Source organism: Polyodon spathula, chromosome 2 (assembly GCF_017654505.1).
Source record: "Polyodon spathula isolate WHYD16114869_AA chromosome 2, ASM1765450v1, whole genome shotgun sequence".
NCBI lineage: Eukaryota > Metazoa > Chordata > Actinopteri > Acipenseriformes > Polyodontidae > Polyodon > Polyodon spathula.
Genome location: NC_054535.1, coordinates 12,615,034 through 12,635,426, shown reverse-complemented (window position 1 = coordinate 12,635,426; position 20,393 = coordinate 12,615,034). Strand labels below are relative to the sequence as shown.

Below are 20,393 nucleotides of genomic sequence, written 5' to 3'. Positions count from 1 at the left end.
CCTTTTTACATGTTATAAAGGTCTGCCTTATAATGAGTGACAACTGTATTAAATTATCTCATTAATACAACCAATATACATTGCCAAATGTAGTTTAAAGGAAAACCATTTGCAAAATGACTTGCAATCAATTCCATGATATTAAACCTAACCTGGGTCATTTTTGGGTTTGGATCATTTGGAGATCATTTGGAGAGTTTTGAGAATCCTAGTCCCAACAACATTACGTCCTGAAAATGTAATTTTTGCCATGTCTGATCAAAGATATTTTTCTTTGTTATTGCCAGCATTCTATAGTATTATTCAGTTACTGCTAAATACATGTTAGTCACTTAATAATTTGTCAACCAATTATAATTTTGTTTCTATTTCCTCAATGAGCCACTGTAGAAGTATATACAAATGCAGTATTTGGCACATTCCCAGAAACTACAGTGTAATTAATAGCAAATACCGTTCATGACTAATCGCACAGACTGCTGTATCTCACTGGTATTGCATTTCAGGTAGCTAAAGGGTTGAAAGAGCCTGCAGTCTTCCAGAGCTGTCACCGTGACGACAGGATGTTTATACTGCATATCAAAAACACCAAAGGGTTTATCATTTATTTAACATATAATCAGGGAATCTAAGAGCAACACGAGGGCCATTTTAAATGATTGTACACATTTCAAAGTGTGTTTTCCACTAATCGTACACCTATTTAAAATTGTAATTATTTCATAATCATTTGTTTGCTGACTAGTCAGCACTCACCTCAACCCAGAATTTCTTTTTAGAAATCCAGGATAACATACAAGTCTAATGTACGACATGTTTAAAATAATCCTAATTTCCCTAACATTGGCTGTCTTACCGTGAATGTGATATAAGCATAAACAGAATGGCTTCGCTCAGCATTTAATGAGTGAACAGAACAGGCAGAAAATAAACGGTTGTAACAAACAAAAAACACACAGGACATGGCACATTCGCCAAAACAAAAGAGACTAACAAAACGGACTATACAAAACACGGTGAGCAGGTGTTTACTTATTTACTTTACGTTATTACCTCCGTCTCCAATCCCGTTCTCCACTCACCGAACATACAACCCCGAGTATGTGAAAACATACTGCTTTTAATGCGCTGTACCAAGACTCAATTGCTAATCAATCATTCAATTGTAGTTGCGGTACAACAGCACGTGAATTAATAAAGTGCAATTCCCCGTGCTCACATATTACACTTTACTTGCACGTGAAGTGCTGTGCAATCCTCGTGCCTAAATACAAAGCGCACATGGCATCAATGGCCACCTCCCCCCTTAAAATCCCAAAAGTCTCGCTCAAAGTCCTGGGCCAAGAACAGGGACTTTAAGGGGTTGATGGGCAGCAATGTTGCCAGTAGCCAGGCTGCTACTGGCCATGCTGTCAGCAGACATGCTGACAGTGGAGCGAATCTCTCCTCCCTCTGTACCACTGGCAGCAGAAATGACTGACTGACTCCTTCAGCAGGGGCAAGTCCAGCAGTGGAAAAGCTGCTGGGGTTGGTGGTCTCCAGACCTCCCCCAAGATCATCGGCAGCGAAACTGATGCAGGGGAAGGTAGTCTTCTGACTTCTCCCCCCTTTATTGCCAGCAGCTCCCTCTGGGGAGACTTCAGCCCCCAGAACTCCTGCAGCGAAATTGGTGCGGGGAAAGGTGGTCTCCTGACCTCTCACCCCTTTTTCATAGCCGGCAGCTCCCTTTGGTGGGGCTCTGGCCACACTGACCCCTGCGGCCAAGCAGAGCTGACTGCGACCCCTGGCGAAGCAGTTCCAGCGACCCCAGGTGATGCGGAGTGGCTGGCAACCCCAGGCGATGCAGAGCTGCCGGCAACCCCAGGCGATGTCAGGCAGGCATCCTTGGGCGAAGCGTGGCAGGCATCCTTGGGCGAAGCGAGGCAGGTATCCTTGGGCGAAGCGAGGCAGGCATCCTTGGGCGAAGCAGGAAAGGCATCCTTGGGCGAAGCGAGGCAGGCATCCTTGGGCAAAGCGAGACAGGGAGTCAGGACAAGCTGGTGTGCAGCTGTTGGCCGTCTTCTCGGCCACTGCGGCCGGGCGTTTCTTCCCTTTGCTTCCCTCAGCAGCCTGTGCAAGGGCTGCTGAGGACCGCCAGCATCTAGTCCTGGTCTTTCTGGTGAAGGGAGAGGCTGCTCCTGCTTCTCTCCCCCTGATGGTGATGGAGGCAGAGGCAGCTCTGGTGGGGGAAGTGATACTAGCAGGCATTCATCCTCTGCTGGTGGGGGAAGTGATACCAGCAGGCATTCATCCTCTGCTGGTGGAGGAAGTGATACCAGCAGGCATTTATCCTCTGCTGGTGGAAAGGGACCCAGCAGGCATTCACCCTCTGCTAGTGGAGGTGGCGGAGGCAGAGGCAGCTCCTGCTGCTCTGCCCCTGCCGGTGGAGGTGGCAGAGGCGTGTAGTCTCCTGGCAGCGGAGGTGGGAGCGGCTTATAGTCTGCCCAGAATACACACAGTGGTGGGCACTTTGCCACAGAGATAAAAAGCACAGTTGGGTGACGCGGATCTATATGTATCTCCTCTAGCAAGGAACAATGGAGGAGTGTGCTTTAAGGTAGGATATTGATTACTATTACAGTCCGATATTTTTCATCCTGATAAATGTCAGTTGCTTTTTGCCTTTTATTCACATGAAAAAACTTTAACTACAGGGTATCTGCTTTTTTTCTGAACAGTGTTTTCGTGCCATTCTTGTTTTGCAAAACAAGACTCAACACAGATTTTTATCATTTTGGAAAACAAATATTAAAATATAAAAATGGGGGATGGCACAACACCTTATTCATTTTCGTTGTTCTTCATGTATATTGATTTTTTTTTCTTTCTGTTAACTCAGTGCCACGTCTGTTATATAAAACATCACTTTACCAAGGATGTACATTATCCTGCTGTTTTACCTTAACCCTTTGCTGCCTAGTGTCCAATATAATTGAAATTCAAAAAATAGGCATTAAATATAGGAACATACCCTGGGCAGTAAAGGGTTACATTAGAAACTCACTATTGCCATATCCTTGTCAATGGGTATAGGGTAGCCAGGATCCAGTGTGTTTAAATTGGTCTAATTCATCAATTCTTATTGGGAAGTTGGAGGGTCGAAATCTTGGGCTCTGGTTTCTCCAACACGACCCAGTGTCAGCATCACTTTCTAATCTTCCATAAAACATCAATACATTGGGAAGATTTGAATGAACCGCACACAGTCAGATCTCTCTGCTCTAGTCTATGTCAAGTCTGCTTTCTTGTCCATCTTGACTGAGACCGTTTATCAATAAGGACTAGCAGCCTTAATGACACAATACATGTCAGGCTTGCTGCTAAAGTGTTTTAATTACAAATCAGTTAAGTGGGAGTGTGTGCTATGTATGGCAGCTTTTTTTTTTTTTTCCAGAAATTGGCATAATGGCACAGCAGCAAAAAACAAACAAAAGCAACCCTGGAAGCTGCTCTAAATTGCACAGGAAGATACAGTCTGTTATTACGGTGAAAGTTGATTTTCAAAATAGCGTGTTAGTGGATCAGCAGGCAGCATGTTCATCTCTTAGCCAGACAGTTGGAAGCACTTTACAGAAAGAGGTGCCACCTTTGGGCGTGATAAAAAAAAAGGCTCATCTGCACAGTTGTTTGACATTTCCTGCTTGCTAGAGTTGAGCATCTTTGCCCTTGCATCTGAATGACTTATCAGACAGGGCAGAATGCCATACAGTGATGGGAATCCTATTTCTGACTGTTACCTCAGTAGCAGGGACTACTGTCAGGAAAGGTCAAGCCCCCTGGTGCTTAGTATGCCACCTACAGTTATTTGTTTCATGTTTCTTTTGGCAGAGAGAAATGTAGTAACAGCTGCATCTCAAATGGGCAAGAATTGTGAAGCTCTCTGAGACGTGGTCATCAGCCACAAAGGATTGCCTAGCCCTAGAACAGTGATACTCGATTAGATGTTTCAATTCTACCTATAAGCATTATATAACAAGGCAGGGGCCGGCTGTATTATTTTATGGAGTCAAGGACTGCAATGCCATGGCTTGCTGTTAGCTTTAATAAATATTTGTTTATGTGCAGCCCAAATAAGTATTTATTTTTCTGTAATTGTGAGTTTCAAATACAATTAAACACTTTCAGAACTTTGCAAAAAGACACACCCACTATAACTTAATAAAAACATTCAGTGTCTTGTACAGCATGGAAATAAGTCACACAAAATGGAATCGGTAAATACACAGTTGAACAGACCTTTAAAAAATTCTAGATTGTTCAGCAGCGTCTAGAACCATGTTTTTTTTTTTTTTTTAATTTGTGACACAGCGCCATCTGCCAGCTACAGCTTATATTGTACAAATATCTTAGCTCTGTTAGCTCTGAGCTTAATATAGCTCCTCCGTTCAATACAAAGCTTAAGGAAACTCATTACAAATGTTTCCCAAAAAGCAGCTCCAAAGGATCATTGTTATTTTATTCTAGTATGTGATGACAGCTGTAAAATTCTCCAGAAGCAGGACGAGGAGATTTGTATTTTTCTATTCTTTAAAATAGAAATCTATTTTCTTTCAGGCAGGCGATAAACATTATCACCCATCCTGCGCAAGATGTGTCAGGTGTGACCAGATGTTCAAAGAAGGAGAAGAGATGTATCTTCAAGGTAACACAACAGTGTTGGCTGTTTAACAACAACATGTTGGACCATTAGCTTCAGAGTAGGAAATAGAAGGTGGTTGTAAAGTCAGATGTCCTCTTTGCAGTGTTGCCAAGGGGGGGGGGGGGGGGGGGGGGGTGACAAGACACATTCACTGTAAAGCAAATGAACTGATTTCCAACAAGGACCAGTGCCATCGGCTGTAAAGGGCCCCTGGTGCTGATGCTTATAAGTACCTGATTAAATGAAAACATTTTCTTCATTTTGTATTTCTTACCTGTTGAGTGCTCTGTCATGTATGTTTTGTATACATCTCTATTGCTGATTATTACCCGGCAGGTCTAATGTCCTTTTTCATTTTGTGTTGAGATTTTCCATTTCCTAATTCATAGTTGCAGAAGGAGAACAAATGCTTTCACACCAAAGGACAGCTCATGTGCCTGGTAAATAATTACACACTGTGTAACACATTTTTTTTTTGTTGTTCCTGGATAGTAAGTGTTATATCCTAATTGCTTATGCCTCAAAAGTATAGAAAATGGCTATTATTCCCCACAAACTTTGCTTTTGTGACCAGGACAGTGATATTTCAAAATATCACTATTTCCAATGGGAAAACGGTCAAATGTGTGTCTTTTCATTCACATAAAGTCAGAAAAAAACAACGTATGAATCCAAATTAACATGTATTTATACTAAAATAATACAAAAATGACTACAAAAGATTTAGAAGTGAGTAGTTTTTCGAGATTTACGATTATACTGTAAATACAGTATAAACGTAAATCGCGAAAAACTACTCACTTCTAAATCTTTTGTAGTCATTTTTGTATTACTTTAGTAAAAATACCTGTTAATTTGGATTCATACGTTGTTTTTTTCTGACTTTATGTGAACGAAAAGACACACATTTGACCGTTTTCCCATTGGAAATAGTGATATTTTGAAATATCACTGTCCTGGTCACAAAAGCAAAGTTTGTGGGGCATAATAGCCATTTTCTATACTTTTGAGGCATAAGCAATTAGGAAATAACACTTACTACCCAGGAACAAAAATTGTGTTACATAGTGTTATCTAAGAACAGCTATCAGTCGTGAATTATACGAAACACAGTGTAATGTACTACATTTTGTGGAAGACGGTACTGTTTGAAAGCGCACGTTATTTAATAAATGCAAAAACAATTTTACACTTCACAGCTGTGAAATAAATTATCGTAAATCCGTTGAACAGTACTTAGAGGCCCTTGGAGAATATTATATTTTTTGTGTGATAATTTGTACCCAGACAGAACTGTCGGCTGTCAAATGTGATGAAGTGCAAAATAGTAAAGATTAAATTATTGGTTTATATTAAAATGTTCACTTCATCATGTCATTATGTTATGCAGGTTATCTTTTAAAGGTTTTGGAAAAATTGTTCTGTATGGTTTCAGTATGACTCACAACAAAATACTGCAAATAAATCTGCAGAGTAAAATATTAACCTTCATTATAAAAGTATTTTTATGCCTTCAGAAAGTGACCAACTGACAAATGAACTACATGGCCTGCAATAACTTCTACCGTCAAATCCATCCAGTGTAATAATTGTGCTATTGCAAGAAGCAATATTTAATTTGAATATTGTGTCGTCGATTGTCCAAACACACATGTATCACAGGTTCAGGGATAAATAAGTATGATGGCTTTATGAAATGACCAGTAGATCACAATGCTGAACCAGATTTTAAAAAATCTAACATCATTGTACCAAAAATCATCACAAAAGCACATTTTGTATAAATGTTTTATTTCCAAACAACATTACATTTACAATAACATGCATACAGTTTATATTGCAATTTAAATTACAGTACTGGAAAACAACATTTACCGTTCTGTACTGTGCTGGAATTAAATGGTATTTCAAGGCGTGAGTAATGCATTAAAACAAAAACAGCAACCGTACAGCTTGCAATGCTGAAACCTACACTAATAAAAAAAAAATCTAAAATGTGTGCGCACATTATAAAGCGTGAATGCATTGATGATACGTGCATTACTGCTGTCTAGTGCTTGCTTTTACTTTATCAAATGCAATATCAGCAGTGATAATGTAACTTTTAACTTTGTTCATTTAGTTGAGAAATAAATATAAACACCTTTCAAATGGTATTTCAACTGGTAAAACCCACATTCAAAAACAAACAACAAACAGGTAAATTGCCTACTTATATAGATTACATTGCTTGTGAAATATACTTTCAACTTGATTAGAGGTTATACACCGAACACTTATAAACATGAAATATAATGCCTGTGTAACAAAAGTAACACAGACAGAGTCAGAAACTCCTGTGATGGTTATATGTAGTGTTTTATAATAGAATCAATGTGTTATAGTGCTGATCAACGGCTGATGAGAGTGCCAGATTAATGAATGGGATTAATGGGTGCTGACTGTATCGTACTGAAATGAGTGTGCAGCTAAAACATCTATTGAGGTCTCTGTACCTGTATTACAAAGGTTTATTAGTATTTTCATGAAATATACATTGTGAGAATATTAAAAACATAACACAATGGCTAGACAAGGCACCTGGTGTATAATATAGATTATAGTCATTACTCCAATCAAATAGTTGCACATAGTTCATTTTTATTTCTGCAGTCAGTGCTTCCTCATGGGTCACAAGGCTTTTGCTTATATTCTTACATTTTTTGTGCTTTGGTTGTGAGAATCGTTTTTCAGAGCGGTTTGCCCTGGTTTGTCTGTGTATGTTTTGTTTGGGGGGCTTGCCTCATTGTGGCTTGCAGTACTTCCCTATGTAATTTTGATAATATATTATCGACAAAAATAGAAATTGTAGATAAGTCAGTTTCTCCTGCTGTCTGCCCAATGCTTTGCCCTCCACCTCTGAGAGGGCTCCAATAGTTGCTCCTGTAGTGATATGTGCATTGAGTCATGGGATAGCACAGTTGAGCCATGGAATTGATGGTCCTGTCCTTCTTTTACTATCACTGTCATAAGCAGATGCCGGTTTCTGCCGCTAGCGGTCTCCCTCTTCCCAAGAGTGAAATTCTGCAGTCGCAAACAGGTTCTTGCAGTTTTGTTAACCACAGACGATTTAAACGTCTTCTATATATGCACCTTGTTGCTTTGCTCTTGCTGTTTATAACAGCAGTAATACACGGTCATTGCCATTGCTTATAACAGCAGTATTATCCTCAGCAGGGTCATTGCCTGAGTTTGGTTTATAACAGCAGTATTATCCTCAGCAGGGTCATTGTCTGAGTTTGGTTTATAACAGCAGTATTATCCTCAGCAGGGTCATTGCCTGAGTTTGGTTTATAACAGCAGTATTATCCTCAGCAGGGTCAATACCTGAGTTTGGTTTATAACAGCAGTATTATCCTCAGCAGGGTCATTGCCTGAGTTTGGTTTATAACAGCAGTATTATCCTCAGCAGGGTCATTGCCTGAGTTTGGTTTATAACAGCAGTATCATCCTCAGCAGGGTCATTGCCTGAGTTTGGTTTATAACAGCAGTATTATCCTCAGCAGGGTCATTGCCTGAGTTTGGTTTATAACAGCAGTATTATCCTCAGCAGGGTCAATGCCTGAGTTTGGTTTATAACAGCAGTATTATCCTCAGCAAGGTCAATACCTGAGTTTGGTTTATAACAGCAGTATTATCCTCAGCAGGGTCATTGCCTGAGTTTGGTTTATAACAGCAGTATTATCCTCAGCAGGGTCAATGCCTGAGTTTGGTTTATAACAGCAGTATTATCCTCAGCAGGGTCATTGCCTGAGTTTGGTTTATAACAGCAGTATTATCCTCAGCAGGTCAATGCCTGAGTTTGGTTTATAACAGCAGTATCATCCTCAGCAGGGTCATTGCCTGAGTTTGGTTTATAACAGCATTAATATCCTCGGCAGCGGTCATTGCGTGAGTTTCACAATGTAAGCGTTAACCAGTACATTATCAGATATCAGTCTCTCTCCGATATCTATTCAGCCAAAAAGAGTAGTGCTAGTGTGAAATGAGCCCAGAATTATTAAAGAAAAAATAATAATGAAAAGTGTGTGTGTGTGTATATATATATATATGTGTGTGTGTGTGTGTGTGTGTGTGTGTGTGTGTGTGTGTGTGTGTGTGTGTGTGTGTGTATATATATATATATATATATATATATATATATATATATATATATAATATATATATAATTTATTATAACTATAGGGGTTTGGGTCTATTTTAATTTTTCTGTTATTCCTGCACTTAAGTGGAGTTGGCAGATCGGGGGGAAGGGCTTTGTCACTGTCCATACTGCTGACCTGGCATCACCAGATCAGTTTTTCTTTCAGAGGGCGATGGCTTCTTCTTCCCCCATTAACAGGCAAGATCAGCGTCCAAATAATCCGTAATCACCACTCTCACCATACCCATACAAGCAGTCATGATCCTGACATTGAATTTAATACGTGTGCTAATAAGGGGAGGGAGTTATATAAAATGAGAAATGTCCAGTTAGGTTGAGAGTAAAAATCCGGAAAGCATTAATAAAGGGGATGTTTTCTCTCATTTAGGTTCTTCCATTTGGCATCCACCCTGCAGACAGGCAGCCAGGGCTGAAGAGAAACACAAGGTGAAAATTCATTCCTGTTAGTGCTTTGAAAAATAGGCACATTTTTGTTTCATCATAAACAGTATTAAACATAATTTTTTCCCCTTAGGTTACAACACAATATTTATGGTTATTTTCTCTGAGAAAGGCGGAATCCAGTTCTTTGTAGTCTGTGAGCCCTATTTTTCACAGCACTGTAACTTAATTTAATTTAGCAAGGTCAAACAATGATGCTATTGTCAATCATTATGTAATTACCATACTTTATTTTTAGCTCTAAAAATATATTTATTTTGGTAATACGTGTCCTATATACTGGGATATTTAACATCTGTCTGTTTTATCTTCTGTTTTTTTGGGAGATTTTTTGTGTTACCTACTGACAACTGTCATCTATGTATTCTTAATTTTTCAGGCTGTGTAGTCATACATGTTGTTACCATATTTTAATGCCAGCATTGCCAGTAGTGTTACATCTTGCATGAATGTGTCAAAGTTCCAATTTACAATTTACACTGAATTAATTTACAAAGAGTTTAGACATCTTAGCTTTACAATACTCTCGCTCTCTGCTCAGACTGTCAAAATATTACTAAATTGATCTAAATACAAAATTAAACAATATAGAAAGCTTCTAACTGTATGCTTTGCAATTGCTGTTTACAATTCTCAACAACTGGTTCCTTGGGGAGAGAGGGTGGGTTGTAGACCAGTAGATTGAATATGTGTTGGGTCTCAGTTTATAACAGAGGACCCCTTTTGTACTTGTCTTACAGAAGTTGTTTCTACTAGGTTTTGAATTGTCTTGAGATATTTCTTAATAAGCTTTAATACCAATGCTTTTATAACCAGTTCTTCTACAGTTTTTTCTTGTCCTCCAAGCCCTGGATTACAAATTTACAGTTTTCTACAATGATTTGGCCTGATTTAGGGTATAGATTAAACTATAAAAAATACAGCTAGTTTATTGTATGTAGAGGTTTGTTTCCCTAACTGAGGGAAACAATATTTGAGGAAAAGATTCCCTTTATATAAGTTGTTATCTACCAAAATAAAGTTTGAATGTTTTACATTACCTGGGTAATCAGCACATTCTCTTTGCCTGTGAAAGACTTGTCATTTTTTCTGAGGCATTAGAATGGTTAAGTAATACCTTATTCAAAACACTTAAATAATGCGGCATCCGCAAGTTTTAAAAACGTAATTGGGAATTACAGGAACTGCAATCACATGGTTTCCACTCTTGATAGTACAAATACGGTATGAAAGAAAACAGATAGTTATTTGCAAGGACTGGATAGGTTATTTGCATCAGAAAGAGTATACATATGAACTTTTTAATTACAAGTTTAAATTGCAGTAAATTGTGTTCAGCTGCTTTGGAACTACCATATTTGCTCGAGTATAAGTTGAGAAATTTAAACCCAAAACAAAATCTTGAAGTTTGTGGGGGGGGTCGACTAATACCGATGTATAATTTATAGTAAGAGCCTATATTTACTGATTGCGAAGACTGGCGGCAGCATGAACGCTATGGATGGGCATAATAATAATAATAATAATAATAATAATAATAATAATAATAATAATGTTTCCTTTTCTATTGTGTGCCCCTGCAGCTTAGTGCTTCTGTGGGAAACAGCAGCACCTCCATTACTTGTTGCCCTCATTGCCAGAGCAAATGCTTCTGATTTCTCTCAAATCAAAACGCAAACATCTCAAGATTTGATGAAAATGATTCTGTGACATTGTCTATAGATTTAAAAAAAAATGAATCCCAGGTTTGATTACATCCAGAGCTGTCACGTGAAACACAGACGCAGTTTCATTGAATTACAGCAAACCACACCACTCCCCACATTCCATTGAAATACATACTTCTGTGTGGGCTAGGAAGGAAGTGGGGGTGGGGCTTGTATGCTGAAATAATACTATTGTAGGCTATACCAAAAAAAGTACTTTATTGTAATACGGGTCAAAATGATGCGTCTGGCGGTTCTAGGTAGAAATGCTATGGTAAAATTGTTACTTTTGCAAATCTGTGTCAGGATATCTAATACATATATTTAGGGAAAAAAATATACCCGAATCTCACCCTCACAGTGGGGGGGGGGGGGGGGGGGGGGGGGGTCGACTTTTACTCGATCAAATACGATATTTATGCACAAGCTTTATTTGAAAACTATAGCATTCAATCAGAAAAACGTTACATTTCTTTGAATTTCTTTTAAAATATTATACGGAGCCAGTGTATGTGTCGTTGGTTTTTTTGTGGGAGAAACCAAAAGGGCCTTAAAGTGCAATGTTGTCATTAATAAAATGTACTGATTTAATCAATGATATAGTTCTGCTGTAGCTGCTGCGGCTCTGTGTAGATGTATTGTTTTCTGGCATTATATTTTATAGGGCTGTTATTGCTTTATGAGACCTACAACACTGTAGGGGGTTTAGGTCAATACAATTTGAGAATGCTTTTATACGTAATTATTTGCTCAGGCAGTGTATTTGTGCTATAGACCCTCCCCCCCATTGTGTACAGATATTAAAGTTAATTCTTTCGCCCTGTGCAGGTGACTAGAACTTCCTCTGAAAGCATCACCTCTGTTCCAGCTTCAAGCACTTCAGTATCTCCAAACCGTGTCATTTACGTGAGTACAGATATTGCCATGTGTTTCCTCCTGCTCCTGTATGTACAGATATTGCCATGTGTTTCCCCCTACTCCTGTATGTACAGATATTGCCATGTGTTTCCCCCTGCTCCTGTATGTGCAGATATTGCCATGTGTATCCCCCTGCTCCTGTATGTACAGATATTGCCATGTGTTTCCCCCTGCTCCTGTATGTACAGATATTGCCATGTGTTTCCCCCTGCTCCTGTATGTACAGATATTGCCATGTGTTTCCCCCTGCTCCTGTATGTGCAGATATTGCCATGTGTTTCCCCCTGCTCCTGTATGTACAGATATTGCCATGTGTTTCCTCCTGCTCCTGTATGTACAGATATTGCCATGTGTTTCCCCCTGCTCCTGTATGTGTAGATATTGCCATGTGTTTCCCCCTGCTCCTGTATGTACAGATATTGCCATGTGTTTCCCCCTGCTCCTGTATGTACAGATATTGCCATGTGTTTCCCCCTGCTCCTGTATGTACAGATATTGCCATGTGTTTCCCCCTGCTCCTGTATGTACAGATATTGCCATGTGTTTCCCCCTGCTCCTGTATGTGTAGATATTGCCATGTGTTTCCTCCTGCTCCTGTATTTCCAGCTAAGGTGATTCAGCAGGTACTATATTACAGTTAGATGGCCACAAGCTTTCTTTTGGCAAAATGTTTCATTAAATGTGATATGCATTTTTTAAGTAAAGATCTAATATCCGTCCATGATTATGCAGATTTTTTTAAACTTTAAAAGTAATAATACTACGTATTTTTTTATGCTTTCTTTCTTGCCTTCTTTCTTAGGCAAAACTTGGCGACGAATTTCTTGACTACAAGGATCTGGCAGCACTTCCTAAAGTTAAGGCGATCTATAACATTGACCGCCCTGATATGCTCACCTATTCTCCATATATGAATTACTCTTCTGGTGACAGGCATAGCAATGTGGAGGTATTGGAATCCTGCTCATTTTGGAGTTTTCTATTTAGGATGCTTCACAGTGTACATTGCTGTGCACTTCTGATACAATATATTTTTTTTGTATGAAATGTGGAGAAAAGGTCTGTACTGCATGACTGTATAACTTTATTCATTTCATTTGTATGACTCATATCCTATTTTTGCTGTTTCTGTTTGCAGTCACGTCATCTACTTTCCCCAACACCCACTGAGGTAAAAACAATCCCTTTATGCTTGTCCCTTAACTACCTGCCAGTCGTACTATTTTAAATTGAATTGAATTTTTTTATATAGCGCCTTTCATATGTATCTTAGAGAGCTTTACATGTCGGTTACACCAATAAGAAGTCTGCAGTATTAAAAAATTGTAAAAATTACAAAATAGCAATGCATAATTATACTAATAACAATATCAATAAATAATAGCAATAAAAAAAAAATTTCAAAAATAAATAAGAATGATAGTAAAATAAATAAAAAGCAATTATACAGTTAGGTTAAAAAGGCTAGACTGTAAAACTAAGTCTTTAATCATAATTTTAAAATTTTGACCGAAGCAGCATCTCTAATAGAAAAGTGCAATGAGTTCCACAGTCTGGGGCATTGTTTCTAAATGCACTTTCTCCTCTCCTTTTCAATGGGGAGGAGGGACAAGGGCCTCGCATTGATCAGGACTTCTTACGAAGTCAGTCAAATCGGTCGAATGAAATCCAGCGGCAGGAAGCAAACCACAGTTTGCAGGATATCAGCACCCTTGTCATAGATGTGAGGAGGACTTGCATGGATACAACTAGTGTTGAACCTAATGACCAGCATAAGAAAGAAAAGAAAATGGGCACAAGCCTGGAGTTAAATGGCCAAGAGCTTGTAAGAAAACTGTATGGGACACAGTAAACACGGATCTCTGTTTTGCATTGGAAAGGTTAAGTGGAACAGTTGAAAAGAAGCTGGATACATTTGGGGACATCATCTACGCACATGGAAGCAAGAGGTTTGGAGTTGGAAAAAGTACAAACTATTCCTTGAAAGTCTGGACGATTGTCAGGAGATTGAATGCTTAGTTAGAGAAAGGAGGTAGCTGAGGAAGCAGTGGAGAAGAGCAGAACAGGAGGGATTCAATCTGTTACAAAGGGCCTGTGGAACGGTGGTGGGTAATTCACTGACACAGGAGACAGACAGGTGAATTTGGCAACACCGCACAGGTGCCCAGTTTTATTTCAGGGTGCTGGTTTTTCTTTCGTCCCGCAGATGGCGCTGTGGGTCCGTGGTCTGATTTACCATTTACGATGGTAAACAGAACCACGGGCATACCAAGCGATGGTACACAATACTGGCGCCCTTGCAGGTGCTTCGAAACAATACTTCAAAACAGAAGGCACAAAGAAACAGGGAAAATAAAACTACAAAACAAAACAAAAACTACAAAGAAAAGATGCTGCACTTTGCAGCGATATCCCGGTCGCCGCTGCCTGTGCGACCCGGATTACTGTCTTACACTGCCGGCTCACTAGCCTGCTCTGATATACTCATCAGGGGTCTGCCCAAGGGTTCCCCGCCCTCAATATCTCGCTCTGAACCTCCGTTTCTTTCTCTCCCACTGGTTCTCGGTCGTTGACCAGCGCTTCCGCACTTTCAGCGCGTTTAACAGGGCAGACCTGAGGAAACAACAGAGCGTTAATTCATAGGGCTAACAATCTTCCAAGACGCGCCTCTCAGCCATTCAGAGAGGGGGAAAGTCCACACACCCACTTTCCCACCTCCCCGTGTCACTGCCATGACTCACAGGCGATTGTTGGACGACTGCTGCCCTCTTCCTGCAGCCCGTGAACACGCCAGCAGAGTCAGCACAGATCTCTCCCTGTTACAGGGCCATAAAAGATGAGCTTGCAACATTGCACACAGCTGCTCACCTATGGAAACGCTACAAAAAAAGGAGCGAGTGAGAACTAACTTTTGTAAAGATCCATTCAAATTTGTAAAGAAGTTATTCACCAGTGAGAAAAATGGCACACTAAAATCCTCTAAGTTTGAGCTGGAGAGATATTTGGAGGATATATACAGATTCAAAAAGGCAGGAGCCTATGACAATTCCTTCAGATATCCCAACTATCTATCCACCATAATACCAAATGGAGGACTGTGCACCTAAGTGGAAAGAAATAGAACAAGCTGTAAAAAAAGCAAGGGCGTCATCATCTCCAGGGCCTAATGGAGTTCCATACAGAGTGTACAAGAGTGCTTCAGGAGTTCTACGAATCCTATGGAAATTTATGAAAGTGGCATGGGAAAAACAGGTTGACCAAGAGCAAGGCGCCGAGCAGGTAGGGTCTTTATACCAAAAGAAAAATATTCTACAAGTATCAGTCAGTTTCGTCCTATTTCCTTATTAAACGGAGAAGGCAAGATTTTCTTCAGCATTATTGCTCAGAGATTGTCAACTGACACTGAACATTGACACTTTAGTACAAAAAGCAGGCATTCTAGGTTTTCCAAGATGCTTAGAACACATCAGCGTGATCTGGCAACAAATTCACTCAGCTAAAAAGGAGAGGAAGGAGCTCCATGTGATATTCCTGGATTTGGCTAATCCATATGGTTCAGTGCCACATGAAAAACTTTGGGCAGATTTTGATTTTTTTCAGCATACCAATGACAGTAACAAATTTAGTGAAAGCCTACTTTGGAGATTTGCAATTTAGTTTTTAAATTTCAGAATTCAGCACCACATGGCAATGCCTAGAAGCTGGAATAATGGCAGAATGCACCATTTCTCCACTGATTGATTGGCTCCATGACAATGGAAAGAATTATTAGGGCATCAAAATGGTAGTGGGAGGAGAGCGCTTGGCTTCTGGAACGCGACTACCACCAATTTGAGCATACATGGATGACATGACAATCATGACTACAACAGTAGCCTGCACTAATCGGTTATTGGGCAAATTAACCAATAACATTGAATGACCATGAATGCAATTTAAGCCCACTAAATCGAGGAGCATCTGTATAATTAAAGGTAAAGTAGAAGATAAAATGTTCTACATTAATGGTGAGACAATACCAACAGTGTCTGAGAAGCCAGTGAAAAGTCTTGGGAGGTTGTACGACAGGGATCTAAAGGACACAGATTGTGTGGGAGAAGTTAGAGAAACAAGCAGTGGAAGTGTTGGATAGCAGCGCTTTACCTGGCAAATTGAACTCTGGTGCTTTCAGTGTGGTCTGTTGCCACGGCTGCTGTGGCCACTGACTGTGTACAAGGTTTCTTTGACAACAGTAGAGAAGCTGGAAGCTTTGATCAGTTCATACGTCAGGAAATGTTTGAGATTTCCACGCTGCCTCAGCAGAGTGGGAATTTATGGTAAAGGAATACTGCAGCTACCAATCTCTGCTCTAACCAGAATTTAAGTGCGCCGAGGTCCGACTGAAAATGACATTAGTAGAGTCACGTGATAAGGGAGGCAGCACCTGTGTTGAAAACTGGAAGAAAGAGTGCGGGAAAGAAGGCAATAGAAGATGCAAAGGCTGCCCTTCTAATCGGTGATATCATGGGACAAGATCAGCATGGAAGGGGGGTCTTGGTCTCAGTTCTGCTCCCCATACATGGCACAAAGCAGCCCCAGCTCAACAGAGGAAGCTGGTCGTCAATGAGGTGCAAAAGCAGGAGGAGAGGATGATGTGTTTAAAGGCCTGGCAAGACCTATAGACAGTGGAACAGAGCAGGATCAGTTTCATCATCAGATTAGCACATGATGTTCTCCCATCACCACAGAACCTAAACTTCTGAGTGGGTGAGGATCCCTCATGCCCTTTGTGTTCATCACCTGCAACATTAAGGCACATTTTGACAGTGTGTAAGGTGGGTGTTAGCCAAGGACGGTTTACTTGGTGCCATGACCAGGTGCTGCAATGTTTGGCCTTAGTATTGGAAGACAAGCGTAACCTGACCAATAAGTTGCCACCAGTTCCATCAAAGCATTACACACAAAAGACAATATTCCTCCGTCCAGGAGAGCAACCACCAAGAAAAGGTGTTAAAACCAAGCCTCGCTCAGGACAACAGGAAGCTGCTAGAGACTGGAAGATGCTGGCAGATGTTGGTCAACGGCTTATTTTTCCACCTGAGATTGCCACCACTAACCTTCGACCAGACATTGTCTTGTGGTCTGGATCAGCACGCCGTGTTCACCTGGTTGAGTTAACAGTGCCATGGGAGGATGCTGTGGATGAGGCGTATGATAGGAAGAAACTGCATTATGCTCAACTAGCTGCTGAAGCGGAACAGTGAGGATGGAGAGTCCGGGTTTATCCAGTGGAGGTGGGTTGTTGAGGATTCTCAGAGACGTCATGTTCAGTGGCCAAGAGTTGCGTCACAAAATGAAGAACTTATCTGAAGCAGCGGAAGGGAGCAGCAACTGTTGAGGCTGTGGTTGAGACAGAAAGATTCTGGATGGGGATCTCAAACACAATAGAAAGCAACGCTGATGTACTGGTAAGCAAGCTGGGCTTAGCTGAGTTGGGTGATGCTGGGAAGCCAGAATCACTGTTGAGCCCTCTGGAGGTGTCATGGGCTAGTCAACGAAACACAGAGGATGGAACATGCCCACTTGAAGACCCCAGAGATGTTCCCTACTTATCTCAATCCAGACGGTCGTCATGCTGATGCGCTGGGGAGACCTCACTGTGGTTGATCCCCAAAGCCAGAATCACAGCTGTTGTATGTGCTGATGCGCTGGGGAGGCAAAATAAACTGATCCCTGGAGCCAGCATTACACTTCAGACATCAATGCAAGGCAGAAGGATATGTACATCATCAGATGGAAAGAAACGCAAATGGATGGAGATGCAGATGGATCACATCAGTTTACTTTAAAGCTATGTCTTAGTTGATGCTTATCTTGGCGAGAGCCTAGTTCAAATCAGCATGAAGTTTTAACATCTACTCTCATGTAATGGAACTCATTGTACTGTTGGGAGGCACAAAAGACCAGCATTAGCTGATCCTAAAGGGGTTTATATTGGGACAGAATCTGTCTTAGAAAATCTGATTCCAAGCCATTTAGTGCTTTATATATCAATAGTAAGATTTTAAAATCAATTCTAAAACCACACAAGATAAAGTTAATTCCACAGCAAAAAAACTTTTATGTGCTGGTTTTATCATCATAATTAACCTAAGTAGCTGGATCTGTGTTTGTTTTGATGTGAATCATACTTCTCCTACTGAGATTAAACTGTGGCTTTGTGCCTTTGCTTGGGTACCTATTTCAAGGACAAAAGGCATACCTTTATTCATTGCTTGTAAGTCATTTATTTATTTATGTATTCATTTTTAAAAATATCGAGTATCTTGATTCCTAGCTGTATAGTTGCTTCCGTAAGAAATGTTACTGCGATATCTAAAAATAAAGGATAATAGTTTGTAAAAGTAGCATGAACCAGACCAAGAGCCAGACTACAAGTGTATGTAGTTTTGCAATTTGTAATTGATACCGTGCTTCAGTTGTAAATTGTTTTAGGGCGATCAAGGCGACAAATCCCCCCGCCAGCGGAGACCCTCCAGCCCCAGCTCCAACAGCTCCCTGGGATACGGGCGCTTCACTCCAACACGCTCGCCTCAGTACAGCAGAGCAGGTAACTCGCAGATCTGCACACACCAGTCAGAGTCAGAACCTGGAACTGCACACATGTTATCTTCTAAACTAAACAAAAACTATATGTACAGCCTCAGAGGGTAAACAGTGCTGGTATTGTATGATATACCATTGAAAAATCCTTATCATGGAATTAAAGTAGGGAGCACTACATTGTTCTTGCCCTACTTAAACAGTACAGTTTCCTTCTTATATGTGAGTATACTTGTTTATGTGTGTGTGTTCCTGATGTTTTTATTGATAAATAATTCCTGAAACATACTTCTGTATGCATATAGCAAACAACTAAGTAAAAGCTGAATTCCGTTTAAAACCCTTGGAAGAACTTTTACTACAAAGGCAGTGGTTCAACTTAATGTTTCCTTCTCAATCATTCTTTACTTTGCTCAGAGCTACCCCCTGCTGGTGGTACATACACTGTGCGTGCTGGCAATTACAGTTCTCTTCCTCATGACGCAAGCACCATAGACATGCTCCGACATAACTACATCCCTTACTTTAAAGGTAAAGTGTGCGTGGCAAGTCTGCTGTGGGGATTGGTTGCCTGTAGAGTAGAACACCTCTTTGTGTTAAAGCTGTGTGCAGCATGTCCATTAATATAACACCATATTTAACCTGATACATCATTCATCTTGTACATTCCTAGAGTGCCTGCCAGCTCTGTGATGTAATAATTACTACAGTAAGCAGGCAGTGTTAATGAGCTGGACCAGGTAATGGTACACGCATTGGAGGCAATCTCTCTTCAGAGTTACAGAGAGTTAGTGCACTTCTCTAATACAAAGGTGGCTGCTCGTTTATCCTGGGAAAAAAAAGGTGCAGGCCTCATTTGGTGTTCTAGGAATTTGCAAGAATAATTTTTGCTTTTAAATCTTTTTAGTTGTATTTGACTTGACAAAACTGTTACGTTTAGAAAATGCTTAGTTTTGCTTAATCTTGTAACCCTTTTAAAGGACAGCTTACCTCCTTAAAAAATACAATTAGATGGTTCTTGTTTTACAGTCAATCCATATTTTCTGCCAAAAAGGCTTAGAAACGTTGGGGAATCACCTACACTAATCCTGGGATGTGGAATGGTTAATTTAGCAGACATGCTTCAATGACATCCAGAGTGTCCACACATGGGCAGCAATGTGCTCTTGTTTTTAAGGCTAAGAGCAGAAGATCCCACTTTCCCACCTGGGAAAGTCACTTCACCTCCCTGTGCTTCATTCCTTCAGGTGACAAACAAGACCCCATTGAAAATAAGATGTTGCATCTCACTTTGCCTACCCACGGTAAAGCCTTACTGAATAAGAATAAATAAATGTGCCAGCTGGGTTGGATATAATTGCTCATTCTTTGATCCTAACCATGTTTTCTAATAAAATGAATGCATAGAGTGTGTTTGTCTGGAATATGTACATGTTCTTTTACCGAAATCTCTTTTAATGTTAATGATGGTTTAATGTGTTGTCAAAATCAATCCACAATAGGTGCTAATGCCTTTATCAATATTTATTGTTTTAAATGTATTAGTGTATCCCTGGAATACAATCGGGTCAAATGTATGTATCACTGTGTATACAGTAAGTAGGGTACATATTACAAAAAGGCAAGGAGGAGACATGTAGGGAGTGGTTAGCCTTCATATAAAGGTATAATCACCGTACCTAGCCCACAAGTCTAAAGTGCTGTAGAATCATTGGGGTCTTTCAATTGATCTAAACAGAGGGGGTCAAAATATGAATAATGAACAAAGGGCCATTTAGTGTGTTTATGTATAATAATGCACTAAACACTAATTTTAGTCCTCTAAATAACTGCAATATTCAAATCCACCATAAAAACAAGCCTT

General features: G+C 40.2%; 1 protein-coding gene across 7 annotated transcripts in view; it reads left to right on the top strand.

Annotated features, from left to right (window-relative positions):
• LOC121330310 (actin-binding LIM protein 2-like) overlaps positions 1-20,393 on the top strand; it is a 103,453-nt gene that overhangs the window by 64,592 nt on the left and 18,468 nt on the right. For 5 of the 7 annotated variants that reach the window (XM_041276747.1, XM_041276773.1, XM_041276757.1 and 2 more), the window contains 8 exons: positions 4,594-4,681; positions 9,250-9,308; positions 11,858-11,935; positions 12,750-12,896; positions 13,086-13,118; positions 18,422-18,536; positions 18,947-19,060; positions 19,777-19,833. In XM_041276747.1, the coding sequence (XP_041132681.1) occupies positions 4,594-4,681; positions 9,250-9,308; positions 11,858-11,935; positions 12,750-12,896; positions 13,086-13,118; positions 18,422-18,536; positions 18,947-19,060; positions 19,777-19,833 (691 nt within the window). The remainder of the gene's footprint in view (positions 1-4,593; positions 4,682-9,249; positions 9,309-11,857; positions 11,936-12,749; positions 12,897-13,085; positions 13,119-18,421; positions 18,537-18,946; positions 19,061-19,776; positions 19,834-20,393) is intronic. The other 2 variants (XM_041276764.1, XM_041276781.1) reach the window with 2 other exon arrangements.